Source organism: Myodes glareolus, chromosome 19, assembly GCF_982192425.1.
Source record: "Myodes glareolus chromosome 19, mMyoGla1.1, whole genome shotgun sequence".
Classification (NCBI taxonomy): Eukaryota; Metazoa; Chordata; class Mammalia; order Rodentia; family Cricetidae; genus Myodes; species Myodes glareolus.
Genome location: NC_142044.1, coordinates 18619089 through 18642557, shown reverse-complemented (window position 1 = coordinate 18642557; position 23469 = coordinate 18619089). Strand labels below are relative to the sequence as shown.

The 23469-nt window shown below is 44.6% G+C and overlaps 1 protein-coding gene across 1 annotated transcript in view; it reads right to left on the bottom strand.

The window, feature by feature from the left end:
• Deptor (DEP domain containing MTOR interacting protein) overlaps window positions 1-23469 on the bottom strand; it is a 145110-nt gene that overhangs the window by 80725 nt on the left and 40916 nt on the right. The window contains exons 2-3 of the mRNA XM_048457142.3: window positions 22518-22696; window positions 19895-20018 (exon numbers count right to left, since the gene is read on the bottom strand). Coding sequence (XP_048313099.1) covers window positions 19895-20018; window positions 22518-22696 — 303 coding nt within the window. The remainder of the gene's footprint in view (window positions 1-19894; window positions 20019-22517; window positions 22697-23469) is intronic.

The following is a 23469-nucleotide window of genomic DNA, read 5'->3' as shown; positions in this document are numbered from 1 at the left end:
CCAGTAGCCAAGCTAGTTCATCACAGAAGCTGGATGGTAGCGGTGCATGCCTTTAATCCTAGCACTAGAGAGGAATTTAAGAAGGGAGGAGACAGCTCTCGGTTCAGTCAAGAAGTCTCATTCTGAGGATTCCTGGAGGCAGGTTCACTGTTTTGATCTGAGGTAGAGGTAAGAGCCAGTGGCTGGCTGCTTTACTTTTCTGATCTTCAGGTTGAACCCCAATACCTGGCACTGACTGCTTGCTCTTCCAGAGGACCCAGGTTCAATTCCCAGCACTTACATGCCAGTTTATGAGCATCTACAACACCAATTTCAGGGGATCCAATACCCTATTCTGGCCTCCATAAAGTACCAGACACTCACATGGTACATAGACATACATGTAGACAAAATACTCAAGCAGATTAAAACTGGTAATAATTTTTTTAAAGAAGCAAAAAAATTACTCTCAAACTTGGTGGCTTGAACAGTGATCATTTGTCTCTTAAGTATTCTGTGCGTTGTTTCCCAGGATTGAATTTGGCAGTCCCTCTGTGGCTCTAGGTCAGGTTGCGAGGCCACTTCCACAATTGTGTGAAGCGGAAGCCAGAGACGAATAGTCAACGCTGCATGATGTCTTGATACAGCCCCTGTCCTGGAAGGCACCCTGAGCTACACACGTGGAGATTCAGGGCTCCCGGATGCAGAAGCAGCTGCAACTAGGAGGCTGACTCCCCTTCTTCCTTCTCTCTGTCCCTTCTAGCTGTATTCTGCTGTAATTCATAAACCTAAGATGACTCACTTAGCTGACACAATTCAATCGTTTTTACTATGCAGCAACCCACACAAGCCAGGTAAAAGCATTTTCATCCTCCAATTCGGAAACAAACCAACAAAACCCCACAACTATTAATAGATGATGTCACCCAGGCTGGTCCAGCTCTCTGCATCCCCCGCCTCCAAAATGCTGTAAATATAGGTATACACCACTATGCCTGGTTCTCTATTTTAACATCATATGGCTTTTATTCATCCCAGCTTTAGAAGCACTAAACTATACATACATACAAGACAGCCTATACTGCCTAGGTTTGGGTCAGTGTGCTATAGAATGCTCACGCAAACTTGCCTAAGAACAGATTTCTCTAATTATGTTATTAAATGATGCTTGAGTATACAAGGGCTTTGTGTGTGTATTTAATTTTTTCCTTCATTATATACCCAGAAATGGAATTGCTCAGCCATATGGCAACTGCTTAGCTTTTTGAGAAACTGCCAGACTGCTCTCCAAATTCCCCACATTCTAGCCAAAAAATCATTATCATCTGTTCTTTTTCATTACAATCACTCCGTGGGTGTGAAGTTGTATCACATTGAGGCTTTGATTTGTATGACCCTGATGACTAATGACTTTGATCATTTTTCAGGCATCTATTGTCTAATTTTCACATCTCCTTTGGGGGAAAAATGGCTTGGAGGTTCTATGCCTATTGTGCTATAGTTTTTCTGAGAGACAGAAAATTGTTTTTCTCCGGTAGCCAAGGATGACCTTGAACTCCTAACCCTCCAACCTCCACCACCCAAATGTTGAAATTACAGACCCGTGCACAATGCCTGGATGGTCGTTACTCGTTATTGTTGAGTTTTATGAATGATTTGCGTGGTCCGAAGGTGAGTGTCTTATTAGCCATATGATGCTTCAATATCTTTCTCCTATCGTGATTTATCAGTTCCCATCGTTAAAGCACCGATCGTAGCACAGGTTTTTAATGCTTCCGTGGTTCCATTTACCTCTTTTACTCTGTTGCTTTTGCCTTTGCCTTGCCCAAGCACAAGAGTGGGTTTTTTTTTTAATCTCTCTCTTGTTCTCTTTTCTTATATTTAGTTCAATGACACAGTTTGACTTCATTACATAAGGTGTGAGGTAAGGAGCCAATTTCATTCCTGCGTGCGGCTATCCAGCTGTCGCTGCACTAGAAGAATATTCTTCCCCTATTGCACATCTTGGCATAGCTGTCAAACACCAGCCAACCACGGCAGCCTTACTGCCAAGGCTCAAAGGTCAGAGAATATCAGGGGGAGGCGACATCCGTGCCGCCTCTTTAGAAAACCACACACATGCTTAGATAGAAGGGCGGAATGCTTGGGACTGTCTTTGGGGAATAACTGCAGTTACTTATTTTAGTCACCAAATGCTACTTTAAACATCTATAACTCAGCCACAGCTTTGCAGTCTCTCTGTTTGTGTTTTCTCTATCCCCACCCACAGGGTCCTCGATTATCATCTGCATTTTCTCTATTTTACTTCTCTACCTGGTACTTTTGAAGGTCCTTTTGAAGCACGCTCACTTGGTTATTTGACTAATTCCCCACAAGTAAACCTGGAATGGGAATGGTGTCTAGAGTCAGAGAAATGGTTCAGCTTGTCAGGGTACCTACTATCCAAGCCTGATGCCCTGAGTTGGATCCCTGGGACCCACGTGGCAGAAGTGAAAACTGACTCCCACAGGCTGTCCTCCACATGTACCCCATGGCGCGCGCGCACACATACACACACACACTAAAATGAATTTAAATATATAAAATAAATATGAAATGTACTAATTCAAAAAATATTTGTGCCTAGTTGAGAACTTTTTGTGCGGTCTGAATGTGATCATACAGACAAGCGACAGTCATCATGCCTGATCAGATATGACGGCTGATGCCTGTAAGCCCAATGTTCAACGGGAGACGGAGACAGGAGGGTCGCTGTGAGTTTGAGGTTAGTTTGAGCTACGAGTGAGTTCCAGGCTGGTGAGGGCTACATCATAATACCCTATTTCAAGAATGATCCTGCCCCTCAAATCATATTCTGCCTTAAGTACGTCAGAAACTTGTGCTACAAACCTGCAAAATAAATTCAATCCCGTAGATGATAATAGCTACACTAAAAGTCTTATGGGGCTACTATGGGGTGGGGATTCAACTCCCACGCTGCATCAAAATTAAGACTCTTTATATATTTCCACCAACAAGGACTTTAATCCCATTTTAATTTGTAATCCAAAGTGTGACTGTTGCTCTGGAACATCCTCCCTCTTATAGCGCAAATGGATTTTTAGTAAAGCTGTGTCTGTACTGGCCCGTAATCACGGCATAAGGCCGCCGCCCATCGACACAGTTACACATGGCTGAGCCTTGACTCCCGCCAACACTCAGCAGATTCTGCTGATGCTGCTGGGCTCATTTCCACCTCTCCCGATGGGTATCAGAGTCCAGTTTCCCAGATTCACGTTAACCCAGAGGAAAGGCCATACAATAGAAGGAACTGCCCCATTCAGGTGCCAAAACAGGAATAGAAATAAGCCGGTAGTCATCTCCTTGGGCACTGAAAGAAACTCAAGAGGGTCAGGCAGGCCTTGTGTGATGTGGGAATATGAGAATTGTGCGCAGGGCCAGAAGTTGGGGCAAGCAAGGCATGGTGTTGCATATTTCCGGCACTGGGGAGGGTAGAGGCTGGAGAATCAGGAATTCAAGCCCACTTCCTGTTAAACAGAGTGTGATGCCAACCCAGGCTTAGGGTGCACATCTTTAACCCTGGCAGCTGGGAGGCAGAGACAGATGGATCTTTGTGAGTTCAAGGCCAGCCTAGTCTATGCAGTGAGTTACAGGACAGTCAGAGCTCCAGAATGAAACCCTGTCTTGGGAAAAAAGAAAAAAGGGAAGGGAGGAAGGGAAGGAGGGAAGAAGGGAGGGAGGGAGGGTTTGAAGAGAGAGTGAGAGAGTTTGAGGCCAGCCTAGGCTACATGAGATTCTGTCTCAAGACAAACAGAAAGGAAGCTGGGAGTAGTTAAAATATCATGAGGCTATGAGGCCAGCTGAGGTTTATGACGAGTTCCAGCTCATTCAGGAAGCCTGGGCTATGTAAGTGAAAACCTATCTCAAAAACCAGAAGAGTGACTGGCCCCGTGACACAGGATGTTTACTGCACAAAGGAAATTGGTTTTAGGGGAAAGGAGGGCTGAGGTCTAGGTAGGCCCAGTGGCTCACGTCCAGTGCTTTGTGGAGATGAGGGTCGCACTAGCCAGAAGGAAAGGGCAGAGGCATGGAGGGAGGTCTCGCACGAAGGCGCTGAACGGAGAGGGGGAACCATGTTTGCCACCATCAGTTCAATCGTCAAGTCTCTACTAAAGTATTCAAAGTAAGCAGCAACCTAACCTACATAGTTCTTTCATCCTTTCTCTGTAAACAAAATTAGAACAAAAAAAAAAACAACTGAACTTAAAGCCATGGTTTTTCTCCTACAATTATTGTGTATGTGTGCAGACCCCCACCCACCCACACAAAGTGTGCAGGGTATCACTTTGTAACCCAGGCTGCCTTGCAATTACCATGCATCCTAACTGTGGGGGTTTGAATAGGTATGGCCCCCACAGATGCCTGTGTTTGAATGTTTGGCCCATAGGGGGTGATGCTATTAGGTGGTGTGGCCTTGTTGGAAGTGTGTCACTGTGGGAGCGGGCTTTGAGGGTCATATATGCTCAAGCTAGGCCTAGTACAAGGTCTTGACTTTTACTGCCTGAGGATCCAGATGTAGAACTCTCGGCTAATTCTCCAGCACCATGCCTACCTTTATACTGCCATGCTTCCCATCCTGATGACAACAGACTGTCTGTCTGTCCGTCCACCCACCCACCCATCTATCTATCTATCTATCTATCTATCTATCTATCTATCTATCTATCTATCTATCTATAATCTTTCTTTCTTTCTTTCTTTCTATCTATCTATCTATCTATCTATCTATCTATCTATATATATATATATATCTACCATCTCTGCAGACAATATCCACATTTTTTTGAGACAAGGTCTCTCACTGGTCTGAAACTAAGCTGGCCAGTGAGCCACCAACATCCTTCGACTTCTACCTCCCTGCACTGAAATTACAAGCGTGGCATCATACATGGATTTTTTTTTTTTAATCATGGAGGTTCGGGGGGTGAACTGACGGAGCTCTCTATAGACTAACGCTCTTAGCTTTTATTTAACACAGGGTCTCACTGTGTTAGTCAATTTGGCCTTCAACTTGCAGTGGAAGCTGGGATCAAAGACTCACACCTCCAGGCTAGGTATAATACATGATTCTTACCCCTCCAACCAAACTAGAAACTCCTAAAGACAGAATCCCATGGTGTCTTAAAACGTTTTTTATGTCTTAGAAAACTAAATTTGGAGGAGGTAGAAGTTAGATTTTTAATAAATATTTTCTAACCAACTGTGGGAAAGCTAAGCAAATACCACCGGCAACAGTCATGGTGTGTTACTTTTCTCTGAAGGATAAAAGCCCTTCCTCTTTGTTTGCTATTTTGAATTAGGCGGAAGCAAACAAAACACTAATATTCTGAAACCCAAGCTGTAATTTCCCCATTCCCTAGAGTTTTTAGTGTTCTCTGAAGAGTCATTTACAGAACTTGAGAGAGAAGCCAAGTATGGATTTGAAACCACAGCCATTCTAAAAAGGCTTCATTTGACTTCAGTAGTCTAACCAAACACTGCACAAAAGCGATGGAAACGGGGAGTCGTTGCCCTCAGTTCAAAACAACACAAGTCTCGTAGACTTGCCCGACAACTGGCAGGGGAGCTGGGCTTTATAAGGGCTCATTAGAAAAACAAAATTATTATTTATTGTACATATTTTCATAATCCTCAGACAATAGAAGTATTGGTTGTTTTATAGAAATAATATACCTCTTCACTGAGACATCGCTTCACACAAGACTCTGTATGTGTGTGTGTGTGTGCTCACACATGTGCACTGGTGTTTTGCCTGCATGTATGACCGTGTGAGGGTGTTGGATAACGGATTGCAGACAGTTGTCTGCTGCCATGTAAGGGCTGGGAATTGAACTCAAGTCCTCTGGAAGAGCAGCCAGTGCTCTTAACTGCTGAGTCATCTATCTCTCCAACCCCAAGGTGTGGGAGGATGGTCTCTTTAACAGCATTTGTTCAGGTGAGACCAACAACCAAGGTACAGCCACCTCATGTAGAATGTTTTACAGTCTTATCTACCCCTTAGGCTTAGACATTCCATATGAGTTGTCATCTTTAAATTTCTTATAGGTCCCAGTCCCAGGATACACTTTGAACAATTTAAAAAGAGACACGAGATTAGAAGTCTGGTGACTTTGGCAGATGGGAGATTTATCCAATAGAGATGCCGCCGGAATTCTTTCTTAAGTACACCAGTGTTGTTTTCAGATGGCTGTTTCACCGGGTCATCTTGCCCACCTGGCAGAATTATGATTTTTTTTCTAATAAGAACACAGGGTGCTTAATGACAAGACCAGGACTTAATGACTGTGACCCTGAGCTGCACCCTGGAACAGACTCTTGGAGGCTTGTTCTTTGACATGGGGCGGGGCCTACCAGCCGGTTCTAACTCACAGTTGTCTCCATCAGTCATAGGAACAAAGCCCAACTGGAGGCCAATCTTGGAGAATAAATATTGGCAGAAACTTTCCCAGCAATCTTAAACTGGTACCGAATGTTCTCTCTCACAGTTTCTAACGTATCTGGTTAGTATACGTCTTACCTTCCAGTCATATTAGAGACTTCACCCTTTTATTAGATCTGACTAATAATATATATTGATAAACTTGCTTAGGAAAACTTGCTTTTTCCTAAGCAAGTTTATCAGTAAATCCTGTCTGGTATCCATCTGAGTACTTCAAGTTTCTCCCATATCCATTGGGCATGAAATCCCAGCACTCAGGAGGCTGGGGGATGTAGCTCAGTTGGAAGAGTTATTGCTAATTGTGCACTAAGCCCTGGGCTCAGCTTTGTACCACATCACCAGGTGTGGTACACACCTAGAATCTCAGTACTCAGGAAGCTGAGGCAAGACGACACAAGGTCGAGCCATGATCCAGACACAGAGCAAGCAAGATGTGACTGCCTCGCGGAAAAAGGTACGGAGTCACGTGGCTAACATAGACAAGAATAATGGGCTAATATAAGTTATAAGAGTTAATAAGAAGCCTGAGCTAATGGCCAATCAGTTTATAATTAATGTAGACCTCTGTGTGATTCTTTGGGACTTAACAGCTGCAGGACGTGGCAGGACAGAAACCGCAATCAACAGAATGGTACCCAATGTGTGTACAACTGCAGCCACATAAAGCCCGAGAGAGCTTGGGAAGTTATTCTAGATAGGAAAGAATAGAGTTAAGCACAGCTTCTTGGTAGCAGCACTTTCTCGGGTGGGCTCTGCTTGCTAGAGGCAAGCGCTCTCATTTAAGAAAGGCTTCCTGACTCAGCTTTAGCTGTGAAACTTTGCAGCTCTTTTAAGAGGCCCTGTCACGAAACACTTAGATGGTGTTATGAGAGCCGATAGCATGCTTCTTGATGGTGGCAGGGACCTTGAAATGCCATAGAGTTGTGACAATAAACATGGCTCCGGCCAGTACCTCTGCCATGAGGCTGGGATCTCAGAAAGTTAAGGTTGGATCCAGCTGTCAAAGCTTTAATCCTAACCATATCGTTTAGCAAATTAAAGACTCATGTGGTCAGAAATAAAGTAAGAAGACTCAAGGTCTTGCCTACATAGTACGTACTAGGTATTGTGGAATATTATTTTAAGAAATGTTACATCTCTTTATGCTGTGGAACATTTGTTTAATGATGCAAAGATGTGCTGCATTCTTTTATGTTGCATTTGTTTAACTCTGTGAAGCCGTGTTACTTTGCCTGCCTAAAACAACTGATTGATCTAATAAAGAGCTTAATGGCCAATAACTAGGCAGGAGAGGGATAGGCGGGGCTGGCAGGCAGAGAGGATAAATAGGAGGGGAACTCTGGGAAGAGAAGATCGAGGAGCAAAAAGAGGAAGAGAGGAGGATTCCAGGGAGCAACCACCTAACTATGTAGCAAGCCAAGGAGTAAGAAGTAAAGAAAGGTATACAGAAATAGAGAACGATAAAAGCCAGAGGCATATGGTGCACAGGATAATTTAAGAAACGCGGACTAGAAACAAGCCAGGCTAAGTCTGGGCACTCATAAGTAAAAATAAAATTTTGCGTATTTATTTGAGAGCTGGGTGGCGGGCTCCCAAAGAGAAAAAAAAAAAAAAAAAGACAACCACAAGTAGGTACCTAGGACTACACACAGCAAGTCTTATCTCAACAAGCATGGTTACTGAAAGAAAGAAAACTAAAACTGAGTATAATGACAAGCAGGAGCCACCACCTCAGGCTTTTCAGGTGAACCATCTATGTGGCTACAGGATGTGTGTATAGTCCTGGGTCCTCATTGAAGTAATATAAAGCAGAGGAGAAATGGTCCCTACTCTTTTTACAGTAGGTCGACTTAGAGATGAAGCTAATGATAACACCCTTGTCAATCATGTGTGAGGTCCTGGTTTAATCTATGGATCCACCAAACAAACCAGGTTACCTAATTATAATTCTAAATTATAAGCACGCCCTTAAAATAGCTTTCTGTTTGTTGATTAACTTTGGAGGTAGGGTTTCACTTTGTAGCTCAGGCTATACCAGAGCTCACTATGTCACCAAGGCTAGCTCTCAACCCAAGGAAACCCTCCTGTTTCAGATACCTGAGTAAAGTTTAGAATATATAGGTTTGAGAACTGAGAATTCAAGGCCAGTGTTGGCTACATGAGAAATTTGAGGCCAGCGAGGGATACATAAAACCATGGCTCAAATTTTGAAAAAATAGAACAAAATAAGTTTCCCTGGGAGCTAGTGAGATAGCACAGAAGATCAAGGAACAAGAACGAGTGGTCAGGAGGGGTTGGCTGTGGGACAGTGAGAGATAAGCAAGGGCAATATGCAGCAACTAGACAGGCTAAGCATCTCTAGACGAGGGGCGCCCCAGAAAAACTCTGAACCCAGTTCTGAGGGGTGGCAGCACAGAGCTGAGATGTTTCTGTGCAAGGGTGATTGGTCACGGGTTCATTTTCCACCACAGTGGTCTCGCTTCCATTTAGTAAACGACAGGCACTTGCCCACACTCTGGCAAGTTCTGCTCACCGAGAGCAAGGTCCCTAGTGTGCACCACCAGAAGGAAGGAAAGTAAGTGAGCTTCTGAATAGCTGGAATCCACTCTCACATAGAACTCTGAGCTGGTCCACTGGCTGGAAGCCATTAGGAGGTTATCTGCAATGAAAGACCAATTGCTATGGAGGGCAGGCTGGGACAGGCACTAATCAGGAGCATGGAACCTCTGCCACTGCCAAGGAATGGGCTGCAAAAGCAGAAAGTGACTCTTCATGGTGGATAAATCTGTCCTAGTGCAGGAAGGAAGCAAGAGGAATAAAGGCAACACCCCCTGGGGACACACTGAGGGAATGTGATCTGGCCGGTTACGTTTCTTTCTGGACTATTACGAGCACAGCACATGGGCTCCAGAGAGGTAGTGCCTCAAGGAAGTCGTCCTGGACTTAAATCGGCTGGCCATCTGGGTCTGGCTGGGCTCTAGGATCTGAGCTTTGTTTTACATTTGCGGTGTGTCAAACAGCTCACACTGGCCTCGAGGAAGGCCTTGAACTTCTGAGTCACCTGTGTCTGCCTCCTGAGTGCTGGGATTGCAGGTGTATGATACTTCGCTGAATTTATGTGTGGCAAGGAATCGAACCAAGGACTTGCTGCACACGAGACAAGCACTCTACCAGTTGAGCTATATCTCTAGTCTTAATTTATTCATTTATTTTAGAATTAATTAATTACCTAGTTAATTAGTTGGCTTTTGCAGACAGTCTCGTGTAGTCCAGGCTAGCCTGGAAGCCACTATGTAGCCCTAAGATGGCCCTAAACTCCTGATCCTCCTGCCTCCACCTCTCTAGTGCTGAAATTGCAGGCATGCTCCACTACCTTTGACTCAGAGTTTCATTTGTAATGAAGACAACGACAGCTCAACAGAGTCCGTGAGATTCAGAATCCATCTGTTTAAAGCACTTACCATAGTGAGTGGCACACAGTAGCAGAGACCACATCACACACACACACACACACACACACACACACACACACACACACACATGCACGCATGTGCACGCACAACTGCCTCACACCCAGCAGTTGACCCTTGCAGAGTTTGGACAATAGTCCAGGAATCTGCTATGGAGAGGCTAGAGGCTGAAGTAGGGAAACCAAAGTAGTTAACTTACTTAACAACAACAACAACAAAATACAGCCTAGAAGGGGTGGGATGGAGGGCACACCTTTAATCCCAGCACTCAGGAGGCAGAGGTAGGCAGATCTCTATAAATTCAAGGCCAGTCTAATCTACACAGAGTTCCAAAGACAGCCAAGACTGTTACACAGAGAAGCTGTATTGAAAAAGAAAACAAGATGATGCAGTCTAGAGCCTCCATTTATTTTTGTCCATTAAGCCATGAATTCCCAGGGAATGGGCTCCAGCAACCCAGGTTCCTGCCTGTCTGTCCTCACAGAGTGAACGCCTCTTGGGCGGAGCAGACTGTTGGATCGTGTGCCTTTCTCTTCAGCTTCCTACTCTGTTCTGATTGTTTTTCCTTCACCCATCTCAGGAAGCTGCTTCTGCTCTTAGAGTGCTTAATAAGTGTTTGCACATTTCTCCTCGTGGCAAGAATCTTACCCTTAATTTGGTTGTTTACAACGACACCTGCGGCATTCAGAAAGATGTCACAACCTCTTCCTGTTTTCCCATGGTAACATTTAAGTGACATTACTTTTTTTAATAACAGTGTGCATTTCCTTGGTGTCTATAGTATCACCCTTCGAATATATGGCCAGAGGAATGACTCTGTGCTTCCTAAAAGGCCTAGGAAACATACATTGGGTGGCCCCTTCTTTGTCGTAATGTTTGTTATTTGGGTTGAGTTACTGGAAAATGGCTGCCACGACCCAAAGGCTAAATTACTTTTTAGAAAAATAGTTTCATATTCTAGAAAACACCAAAGCTAATTTGTTTATAATGTTAAGCTACGGTGGACTACAGAGATGGTTTTAAAATGTTGAGGCAGTAGCTCCACAGGGCACTAATGTGCTCAGTTCCACAGTGAGCTACACATGCACTTTATGGATGTTACAGTTCGGGTTCATAGTCAAAAGTTTAGCTGAGAATTTAACTTCTATAAATTTGAAAACCATAGTTGGATTTTTCTTTCTTTGTAGTAGGAAGGAATTTTTCAGGGAGGGGGGAATCTAGAATTAATAACTGCTTTTGCCAGTTGGCGGAATAATGCCTTTATTTTCATTCCCAAGCCCCGTGTGAAGGGGCTGTAATTGAGCACGGATGTTTTCATTTAGCCAGCAAAGCCTGACCAGCAACGCAACCACACTGTCCATGCAATCGTCCCAGGGTTTCACACAAAGCCGCCAGCCAAGGGAGTCACCACACCAATTGTCAATGATGGAAGAGTCCCTATCTGCCATTAGAGACCCAGCCATGTGGTCCACCGGTGCCATTCCTCAAACATCCACTACTACCTAGTTTCAATATGTCCCCAGGCCCTCTTGCTCCACGAGGGTTCTTTCCCTCTGACACGGAAGGCGGATTACACTCACCCTGCCCCACCTCCTTCACCAACAATAGTGGGTTTTCACTAGAAAAGATTGTGTAAACATTTTCCAGATAAATTCATAATATTCAGTGAGAGCTAGATGTTTAAAAAATGGTTTCAAAGCACCCTGGGAATGCTCTTTATCTTCCTTCCACAGGTTAACTGCAAGCAAATTTAATTTTTTAAAAATTATCATTGACATTATTATTGCTGTTGTTATTTTAGTATGAAGCAAAGTTGGGCTTTATTAAGAAAACAAGAGTATATACCCAAGGGGTAAGTAGAGGTTCTCATGCTCATGTACCTTTTTTCTAATTTCAAGTTTGAAAAAGGAATGAACCTATGCTATAAGCAACTTCTGACCAGGATAACTTTTTGTTGTTGTTAATTTTATTTAATAGTAGAGGCATGGGAGGTTCACATGTAAAGGTGTTCACGTGGAGGTCAAAGGACAACTTTGTGGAGTTGGTTCTCTCCTTCTACCTTTATGTGAGCTCCAGGAATCGAACTCGCGTCCTTGGGCCTGTGCAGCAAGTACCTTCTCTTGCTGAGCCATATAGCTGGCCCCCAGGATCAGTCTTCAAGTATTTTAGTTTGCTTGTTTCTATACATACGTATTTATTTATTGTTTTGATTTGTTTTCTTTGAGACAGGGTTTCTTTGTGTGGCCTTGGCTGTCCTGGAACTCGTTCTGCTGACCTGGAATTCACAGAGATCCATCGGCTTCTGACCCCCCAAGCGCTGGGATTAAAGGCATGTGCCACTGTGCCCAGCTGGTTTGCTCAATTCTAATTCACTTGCCTCACCTGTGAGTTAATGGTGACCATACCTCCCTCCTAGAGAAGTTAGGGGGCTCAAATGAAATATGTGAGAAATAATGAGAATGGCACCAAAATTATAACAAGGCTGAGGGGCTAGCTGGGGTTGGTAGTGGAGGCTGAGGGGGGCTGGCTGGGGTTGGTAGTCAAGGCTGAGGGGGGCTGGCTGGGGTTGGTAGTCAAGGCTGGGGGGGCTGGCTGGGGTTGGTAGTCAAGGCTGAGGGGGGCTGGCTGGGGTTCGTAGTCACCACTTTTGAATATTCAGCAGCAGAAACTACAACTAAGAGGCACGAACAGAGCAGCAGCCTCAGAAGAGTAAAACCTTTGCTCTGTCTGATGTGAGCATCCCCCAGCTCAGAAAGAGAGAAGGGGGCTGCAGGCTGCCTCCTTTCCTAATGAAAATGATCACTCATTCATTTACCTAGTCCCCCTTTTAAAAAACATTTCGGGGAGGGTATTTGAATTGGATAATGAGGCTCCAAGATCTTAGATTTTGGAATTTCCCATCATGCTGGAGAGACTGAAACATGAGACACATTACAATTACCTTGGTGAGTTGGCTGCACCAGGAACCAAAGGTGATGCAGGAGAGATGAAGCGAGCCAAAGAGTCAGTCAGTGGACCATGTCTCAGTTTCAATCTTCTTAATAGTCAAGATACACAATCAGTAAAAACACAAACAAAAATGACATGAAGACCACTAACAGGGTGGTGTGGGAGAATTGTCTGTATTCTGTCAATCATATTTTAATAAAACGCTGATTGGCCAGGCCGGCAGTATAGGCGGGAAAGCCAGACAGGAAGTAGGGGTGGAGCAAAGAGACTGCAGGAAGCTCCCTCTGCGATTCCTGTGCAGACCACCAAAGAGGCAGCATGTAACCTGCCCAGCTGAAAAAGGTACTGAGCTGTGTGGCTAACATAGATAAGGATAATGGGGTAAAATATGTGATAAGAGCTAATAAGTATCCAGAGCTAAGGGCCAATCAGTTTATAACCTAATGTAGACTCCGTGTGATTTTCCTTGAGACTTGCTGGCTTGTTGGGGTACTGGGCAGGACAGAAACCCCAACAAGCCGGCCCTCATGCTACAACAGGGGGCTTCCCCATTTATAGGAAATAGACAGTTCAGACCTCCTGAAGTGGAAGGAGTTAAGACTTCCTTTCTGATTATTGCAGGACTGACCAATCAGGGTCTGGTCAGAAAGTAACAGGATCAAACAAATACATTAACAAAAGGCATGGTGACATTGGCCTGAACCCAGCACTCAGGAGGTGGAAACTGGAAGATGGGGCAGGTGGAGACAAGAGAATAAGGAGTTTGGGTCATGTTCAAGGAGATGACACATTGAGCTTGGAGCTACCAGGGTGCGGGGGGGGGGGGGGGCGCGCACCAGAGTCTCATAGGGAGGTGTGGCCTTACTAGAGGAAGTGTGTCACTGGGGGTGGGCTTTGAGCTTTTAGAAGCTCAAGTCAGGCCCATGATCACTCTCTCTTCCTGCTGCCTGCCAATCCAGTTGGAGAACTCTCAATTACTTCTCCGGCATCATGTTTTGCCTGTACAGCATCAAATTTCCTGCCATCACAATAATGGGTTGAACCTCTGAAACTGTAAGACAGCCCCAATTAAATATAAGAGATGCTGTGATTATGGTTTCTCTTCATAGCAATAGAAACCCTAAGACATGAGACTGCACAACAGTACCAAAATAAATACAAAGGACAGCATAACATTATAACCAGAAAGGCCGTTTGTAATAAATGAGCTACTAAAACCAAGAGGAAGGATGATGGGGCTCAGGTCTAGACAGCTGGGTTGGTCCCGGTCATTAGCACCAGTAGCCCGATGGTTATGGGAGGTTTAGACAGGGCCTCAGAGGACAGGCATGAGCAGAGGGCTGTTTGCCCACAACTGTGGCCGTTCAACAGTATGCTGGGAGCAGAGGAATTCATCCCAGTGCCTCCCACTGATGGAGCCAGACTAAAAGGCAGGAGCCCGTGAGGTCTGTTGAGGCAGTTCATATAGGTCAGCCTTTGTGACCTTGGAAATGGGAAGAGAATGATCTAAAAGATGGGGAGAGGGCTGGAGAGATGGCTCAGTGGTTAAGAGCACTGGCTGCTCTTCCAGAGGTCATGAGTTCAATTCCCAGCAACCACACGGTGGCTCACAGCCATCTGCAATGATATCTGGCTCCCTCTTCTGGCATGTGAGCATACATGGAGGCAGAATGGTATATACACAATAAATAAAAATAAATAAATCTTAAAAAAAAAAAAAGATGGGGAGAAATATTTCACACAGGCCAAGAATCTCAGCTTGGGTAATACTAGGCTCCATTTAATATACATGGAACACTGCCCTATGTGTTAAAATGCAAAAGTCCTACTGTAGCTGAGGCTCCATTACACTGGTCCTCACAATACAGCTGATGGGTAAGCACTTTTTCCTTCCCAGAACACATACGACAAAACCGACTTGGAAAGGAGACCTGCCTGTGAGGGAGAGGAAAGGAACTCTGGCCCATCCTCCTTTGGTTTCAGAAATCCTGAGTTAATCCCCCACTCTATCAAACTGAAAGTAACCACAGGGCATGGGGGAGCGTTTAGCAGAAGTTAGCAGCGCCATCCGTCTCCACTTACTGGGCCTGGACTCCTGTTCAAACGGCAACGTGTTTACCTTTAAGTCAAGTCATTTCTAAATAATCAACCGCAGCTAGCAGTCTGGATGACACCTGAGGGCTTCTGACAAATGCAGATGGCTGCAGCCTGCTTTGCATATTAACAAAGCTCTGATTTGCGGCAGATCACACCAGGGGGGGAAGGTGACATCGCTCCTCAAGAACGGAAATGGGATTTCTACAACCACTTGGCAAAAACCAAGTAACACTTTTCTCAGGCTTATTTAAAAGTCTATTAAAGGGCTTAGGGAGATAGCTCAGTGGGTAAAGCGCTTGCTAGGCAAGCTTGAGGTCTTGAGTATGGATCCTCGGGAATCCACGGAAAGGCAGACGCAGGCGCATGCACATGTAATACCATAGCCTCTAAGGCAAATGGGAAGCAGACCTATCTCAGAACAAACAATATGTGTACATGCAACCATCACCAGCCAATGTGCGCAACCCCGTGTGCACATGCAACAATCGCCAGCCACTGTGCACAACCCCCTGTGTGCACATGCAACCATCACCAGCCAATGTGCACAACCCCCTGTGTGCACATGCAACCATCACCAGCCAATGTGCACAACCCCCTGTGTGCACATGCAAATATAACCAGCGACTGTGCAAAACCTACTGTGTGCACATGCAGCTGTCACCAACCATGTTGCTGTTTATAGGAACCAAACAGTTCTTAACATGAGTGACTGAGTATCAAAATCAGCCTGGTCACACGATGGTACTTTGACCGTGGACACTTCTAAGGGTCAAGGTAGCTGTCATGTCCTGACCTGGGGTTTCCTGTCTCCTACAAGTTCCCATGAAAGGTTATGGGTAAACTTGCTGGCAAGCAAGTATGGTAAAATTGCAGTCAGATGTAAACAGTTCATTTATTTTTATTTATATTTTATGTGCATTTTTGTTTCGCTTGCATGTACACGTGTGTGAGGGTGTTGGGTCCTCTAGAACTGGAATTAGAGAGAGTTGTGAGGCACCATGTGGGTGCTGGGAATTGAACCTGAGTCCTCTGGAAGAGCAGTCAGTGCTCTTAACTGCTGAGCCATCTCGCCAACCCCATGTTAATAGTTCTTAACAAGAGTGACTGAGTATCAAAATCACCCGAGTCACATAAACAGTGGTTAAAAATAATTTTTAACCCAGTTATATCAAAACCACTGAACACCTCAAATACATGAAGCCAAGAAATACTTAATATAAGATTCTATGTAGCAGCTGGGTATGGTGGTGTACACCTTTCATACCAACACTGGGAGGCAGAAGAAGATGGATCTCTGAATTTGAGGCCAGCCTGGTGTAAATATTGAGTTCCAGGACAATCATGGCTATATAGAGGGACCCTGGCTCAGAAGATAGATAGATAGATAGATAGATAGATAGATAGATAGATAGATAGATAGATAGATAGATGATAGATAGATGATAGATAGATAAGATAGATAGATGATAGACAGATGATAGATAGATAGATAGATAGATGATAGATAGATAGATGATAGATATATAGAAGATAGATAGATAGATGATAGATAGATAGATAGATAGATAGATAGATAGATAGATAGATAGAAGATAGATAGATAGATAGATAGATAGATAGATAGATAGATAGATAGATAGATAGATGATAGGTAGATAGATAGATAGACAGATGGTTCTAAGCTGCACATTGCCGTGGCTAATACCTATAATCCTAATACCAAGAGGGAATGTGAGTTTAAAGCCAGCTTGGGCTGTACAACAAACAAACCAAGAACAAAAAAGGTTCTGTGAAACCACAAATCAGGCAGCACAACTAAACCAAAAATGTCCATAGCACAATGGAAAATGTTTTGTTATAGCTTCCCGAATGGTTGAAAATATTTCAAGCTGAAATTTGAATTAAACTGTAGAGCTGAAGGTATCAGTTTGGGTCCATGCCTGTAATCCCAGCACTTGCGAGACAGAGGCAAGGGTGTGGCTGCAAGACTGAGGCCATTCTGGTCTACATAGCAAGTTCCAGAATAGTTAGGACTACACAGACCTTATCTCAAAACAACCTAAGTAGTTCAACCAACTGACTGACCAACCAAGCTCAGTTGGAAAAATGCTTGCAAGGTGGAAACAGAAGAAGATGGGCGTAAAGATGCGCTGGAGGAAGTTGTCTGTCAGGCAAGCAGGAGGAGCTGAGTTTAGATTCCCAGCACCCTCGTGAAAAGCCCCATGATGGTATACACCTGAAATTCCAGTGCTGGGAAGGTGGAGACAGGAGGGACTCTGGGGTGCGTGGGCAGTCAGTCTAGCCAACCTCTGAGCTCAGTGTGAGACAGTCGCCAGGAACAGACAGTGAGACATGTCTGAAGCCACCCTCTGGCCTCCATATTCAATTACATACACACAGATGCGTTCTCTCAATCCTACACAATGGCTTAAAGACATTCCCCTGTCAAGATGTTTGCTTATTTACTTGTTTATTTTTAGGTGTGTGTGTTATGCCATGAGCATGCAGGTGCCAGAACAGACCAAAAGATGGCATCTTTTCCCCGGAACTGAAATTACAAGCATCTGTAAGTCACCTAATGCAGGTGCTGAGAACACAAACGTGGGTCCTCTGGAAGAGCAGCAAGAGTTTCTAACTGCTGAGCCATTTCTCCAGCCCCAGAGGTATTTAAGAAATATCTCTAGCTCCCTAACTAAGGGTCTAATTAACAATTGAAGCCTCTCCACACCTCATGTCCTCAGTTTTACAGTGGAATCAATTATACCTGATGGGTATATCGCTCAGAATTGTATGGAAAGTCAAGCAGAACAAAATATACAATGCTTTGTGCTCGGTGGTGGCGGCACATGCCTTTCATCCCAGTGCTCAGGAGGCAGGTGGATCTCTGAGTTCGAGGCCAGCCTGGTCTAGACAGTGAGTTCCAGGACTACACAGAGAAACCCTGTCTTGAAAAACCAAAATCAAAACAACAACGACAAAAAGATGCTTTGTAAGCTCTTCGGAAGCAGACAAGGTGAACAGGCTGGCTATTGTGGCTTGACATTAAGCAGATCTCCCATGCTGTAAGCTCAGAGGCGCACAGAAACAACACGGCAAGTCCTTTGTACATTCAACAACATTTATTGTGCCAGGCACTGAGAAAGAACAAAAGAACCATCGTGGGACACATGGTGCAGAAGCTAAAACACACAGACGGACCCTGCCCCACTGGAGATGGCTTTTCCTTTTGATTCCTCTTCTGTCACGGAAAAAAAAAATCCCTTTAATTCTAAAAATGTAAATAAAGTACCTGACTAGATTACCAGCTATTTGCTTCTAATGCTATAAACGTATCTGAAGCTTACAAATATGCTGAAAGTCACAAAAAGGTCACCCATAACACAAGGAGAACGCACACAATGGAAGAGTCCATTTCAATGGCCCCAAAGTTTGTTGCAAACATGATCCAGCAACCCAAAGCAGAGGCCAAGCTCTGTGAAACCGCAGCTGGGTCACTTAGGGTCAAACACATATGAAATTTCTTTGTCCTAGTGCTAATTTCACAAGCAGGTTGGGGAAATAAATGTACTTGCAATCTGAGACACTGAGTAATAGTGATTAGAGAGTAAATAACAGATACAGAGAGTCCTGGAATATTGATCAACTCACAAGAAACCAAACCAACCAACCAAACACTCAGCGTCACAGTCCTCCTCCTCCTCCTGGGTCTTACACAGGCTCGGCAACTGTGCACATCTGAGACACAGCCTAGCCTCCAGTCATAATTTCCATCAAATGTTCACCGTATAATTGGCCAGGCACAGGTGGCGAGGTTGGAAGAGATGCACAGAAGGCTGGGGCAAGGGTCAGTGGTAGAGTCTACGAAGCATGTGCAAGCCCTTTGTTCTTCACTAAAACTCAACCTTAGCTCTTAATCCTCTCAATCCTTTGTCTGGCTTCTTAAACCCTCACTGTAACCCCTACACCCACTCACTGTGGAGCAGGTGACACTTGGGCGTTATGTGAGAAACAAAAATTTTCAGAAGGTTCAAAGCCTTGCAGCCGGAATTAAGGAATGGCGTTGCCTCTGAGATCCTTTCTAAAAATGTTACCCTGGATAAAAATAAGGATGGCTAGAAGAACAAGAGGTCAGAGAAAAGCAGACTAGCACTGAGACACACCTCTTGGGAGGCTCTGGGCTTGTGGTATGTGTTCCTGTGGGATGTATGGTGTGCTTCAGCTTCCAGAGACCTGAAAGACGGGTCTCACACAGACCCTGCTCCCTAAGGTGCTCTCGGCCTGATTGCCTGGCATGACCCTAACCGTCCCCCGTGCACAGCATGTGCGAGACCGAATCTTCAGATTCTGCAACAGACACATCCATCAAACAAGGAAAACGTCACGGGCATCACTCGATGGCAAACATCAAAGAGAGCCCTTCCGTTCTCTCTTCCGGAGTTTCCTTCAATTGTTTTAGGTACAGAAACTAGGATTGTGATCGAGTATCAAGGACCTTATGAAACCAACGTTGATTTCTGGCAAAGAGACAAAGCAACTACATGACAGAGTTTTCTCCTATTAAAAGGAACGGTTATGTAACCAGCCCACCTGGAAGAGCCACGCTGAAGTCGACACGGTAAAAGACGGGTGGATGAGCTGCTGAAGAAGCTCAGCGGCTGCAGCACCTGCCCTGTGTTCCATCCTCAGCACCACAGAAAACAAGCGAGATTGACAGACAGGTGTAAGGCCAGCAGCAGGTGGAGGCAGGAGGATCAGAAATTCAGGGTCATCCGATGACCATATATATAGGGCTTGGATTCAGCTTAAGCTCCCTTCGCAAGATACACATAAATAAAACAAGCAAGCAAGCAAAGGAAAGAGCCCACTCCCTTCTTCCAGGTCGAGATGGCGGTGGACCTACTTTTCATACAGCCTCTGTCCTCTCATGAAGGCCTTCACTTCGTTGTCCAGAGGGAAGGTTCCGTCGTCCTTTCTAAAGCGGTAGAAGAGCTTCACGTCCTTGAATTCCTTGTGCTCGTCACACACTGAAACACAATGCACACAGAGAGGACAATGGAAGCCTCACGAGAGATAGGAGATTAAAATCCATCTCACGGCTAAATTCTTGCTCGCACGGATATCTAGTGTGGGGGACCACGCTTAGCATGGTGCTCTGACTCAGTGGTGTCAGCAGCCCTACTGTCACCATGTACTGAAAGGCTCACGAAATGTGGAGGCCCAAAAATGTGAGCCTATTTCCACCTCGTCTGAAGGTCAGAGAGTTTTAGCTTATTCAAAGTTGTGGACAACAAGCGTGGCTACACACCCTGACCTAGGGTGTGGTTACTTGGTCTTTTTGACATTAAGATGACCCATACAGTTAGATCCATTCCACACTGACCAATGGTCAGAATATTCAAGCATCCTTCTGCCCCTTCTTTTGAAATAGGAGGTTTGACCGTGGGAGTGGCTGCCTTCAGGATACTTGGTCTAAGGTGGGTTCACTGCCTAAACACAGAATGCTAATGACTTGATGTCTGAAAGTATTGAAGCAAGTAACTGTTCTATTTGTCCTTTGTATCATGTTAAAGCAGTCTTTTGTCTTCTTCCCCCTGTTGTATTGGGGTATAAAAGTGTATGGAAAATTAAACAAGGGGGATTTCAGTACTCACTGGAGCTCCCTCCCGGTGCTGTCCTATGTTTCTGTTTTATTATGTCCACTCCCATCTTCGCTTTCTTTACTATTTTTCTAACCCCATGCTCCTACCCTGGTAAGTGGTATTTTTGTCCAACAACCAAATTCACTTATCCCAGAGTCTCTATAAGCATGAACATTGGAATAACATGAGCCTCAAAAGTTATAAATCTAAGCTAAACAAGGTTGCATACAGTTGTAACCCTTGTACTTGGGAGGCTGAGACAGAGAATCGAGGCCAGCAGGGGCTACAAGGTTATGACCCTTTTGTCAGAAAACAAAGTGATATGAAGAGAAATGTCAGCACATAGCTAAAATGATGCAGGGGTTTGTAGGTGTTAGAGAAAACTAAAGTGGGAGTGTGATGAAGGAGTCCTCAGAACCCCAGCTTTGGGGAATGGAAACCCAGCTTTCCTGGATTATTTGTAAGTAGAAACCTATCAGGGAATGAACAAAAATAAGAATTTTTACCTTAGCTTAGAGGAACATCAGAGTGCAAATGTCTGGGTCAGGCTGAGACTTTGAGGACATATGGTCTTAGGGTTTCTATTGCTGTGATAAAAACACCATGACCGAAAGTAACATGGGGAGAAAGGAGCTTATTACATTTGACACTTCAAGGTAACAGTCCCTCACTGAGGGAAGTCTGGACAGGAACTGAAGCCGAAGTCATAAAGAATACTGTTTCCTGAGTTGTCCATGGCTCGCTCAACCTACCTTCTGATACCACCCAGGACCACCAGCCAGGAGTAGCACTTCCCACAATGAGCTGGGCCCACCCACATTAATTTTCAATTTAAAAAAAAAATGCACCACAGGCTTGTAAATAGAGCAATATGGAGAGTTTCTTAATTGAGGTGCCCCCTCCCTAGGTGACTCTGGCTTGTGCCAAGTCAACATAAAACTAGTCAGCACACACACATGTTCATGAATGCTCATTGAACCACTGAGAGTGTGATGGTTTGAATGATAATGGCCCCCACAGGCTCATATATTTGCATGATCAGTCCCCAGTTGTTGAAGATTGGGAGATGTGTCCTTGCAGAAGGTGTGTCCCTGGGGGTGACCTTTGAGGTTTCAAAAGCCCACTCCAGGCCCAGAGTGTTTCTCTCTGCTTCCTACCGGCTGATCAGAATGTAAAGCTGTTAGCTACTACTCCAGCACCAGGTCTGTGTAGCCATGATGATCATAGACAAACCCTTTAAAACTATAAGCAAGTTCCATTTAAATTCTTTCCTTTATAAAAGTTGCCTTGGTCATGGTGTCTCTTCACACCAAGAGAATAGTAACTAAGACAGAGTAACAGCCAAAACTTATAAACAATGTAACTGCCCCTTAACTGAGCAGATAAAGCTACAATGGCCTAAGATGGCACGCTATGCAATACAACAGTATCAGCAAGATGAATGGCCAGAGAGGTGGCTCTTGAATCGGAAAAGAGATTTGACACACAGCCTGCTGATCAGGTTGCAAATAGTAAATATGCATTCCAATGAAGGCTCAAATACGGCTCACTGTCTAGGAGAGCATATGAAAATAATCCAAGTACCTCTTGGAAAAAGGATGCATTGGGAAGAGGTACTGAAGAGATAATTTAAAGTAAAACGGTTATTGGTTTACTAATTAACACTTGATTTTGTGGACACGGGGCCTCACATGGCCCAGACTGGCCTCAAACTCATTATTTAGCCAAGGCTGGCCTTGACCTTCTGACCTTTCTGTGTCTTTAGGAGCCATCACTCCTGTCCCTGACTTCCTAACGAGTACTTCCACGCAATCGAGTACTTCCACGCAATCGATGTGGTCTCCATCACCTCTCCAGACACCTTGCCAGTGCCGCCTCACTCACCATGATGAATGATGCCCCGGTCAGCTAGTTTCTGCATGAGTTTTATTGCCGTCTCTCGGTCAGAGGCCTCCTTGTGCTCAATCAGCCAGTCGATCAGTTCTTTCGCGACAAAGCAGTTTGGGTAGGTCTTGAGATGATGCCGCCTGTCTTTAATAACCTTCTCTTCATGGAGCCTCAGCCTAAAAAGACAAACAAGAACTTGAGGAACATTGACGGCAACAGGAATTACTACACCAATCCCACGGAAAAATCACTAAACAAGTTGGAAATTTCCATCCAATCAGAACCCTCTCTTCAGCACAGATTTTTTTTAAAAAACGGTCCTCCATACTTGCATTCGTACATTCATGTGACATATGTGCATGCCTTCACTTGTTCATATGACAAAGACTCGTGCATGCTATGACCTACCTGTTACAGACTTCTAGGCACTAGAGGCATGTATCAGAAAATATGGACAAACAAGCTCGCCTTTGGGGGCATTTGTTTTCTCCAGTAGGGACCATAGCTATGTTTTCTTTTGTTGGTTGGTTTGTTTTTGGGACAGGGTCTCATGGGGTTCAGACTGGTCACAAACTTGGTTTGCAGTCAAGGATGACTTTGGATTCCTGATCTTCATGCCCCTACCTCAGACTGCAGGCATGTGCTATCACACTAAACTTCTAGAGCTAATCTTGATGCGAGGCTTACTGGCTTCCACGAGTTAATCTGAGCACTCTACAGTGAGTGATCAGCTCATATTAGGGTCACAGCAATCCACCAGCAGTCAGTGCCACCCTCGTTCTTTTACAAGCAGAAACTGAGGTCTGTTGTAGAATATTATTTTAACTGGGCAAAGATGTTACATTTCTTTATGCTGCAGAATATTACTACTTTAACTAAGTAAAGGTGTGCTACTTTTGTTTCCGCTGCATTTGCTTAATTATATAAAGAGGTGCTGCATTTGTTTCAC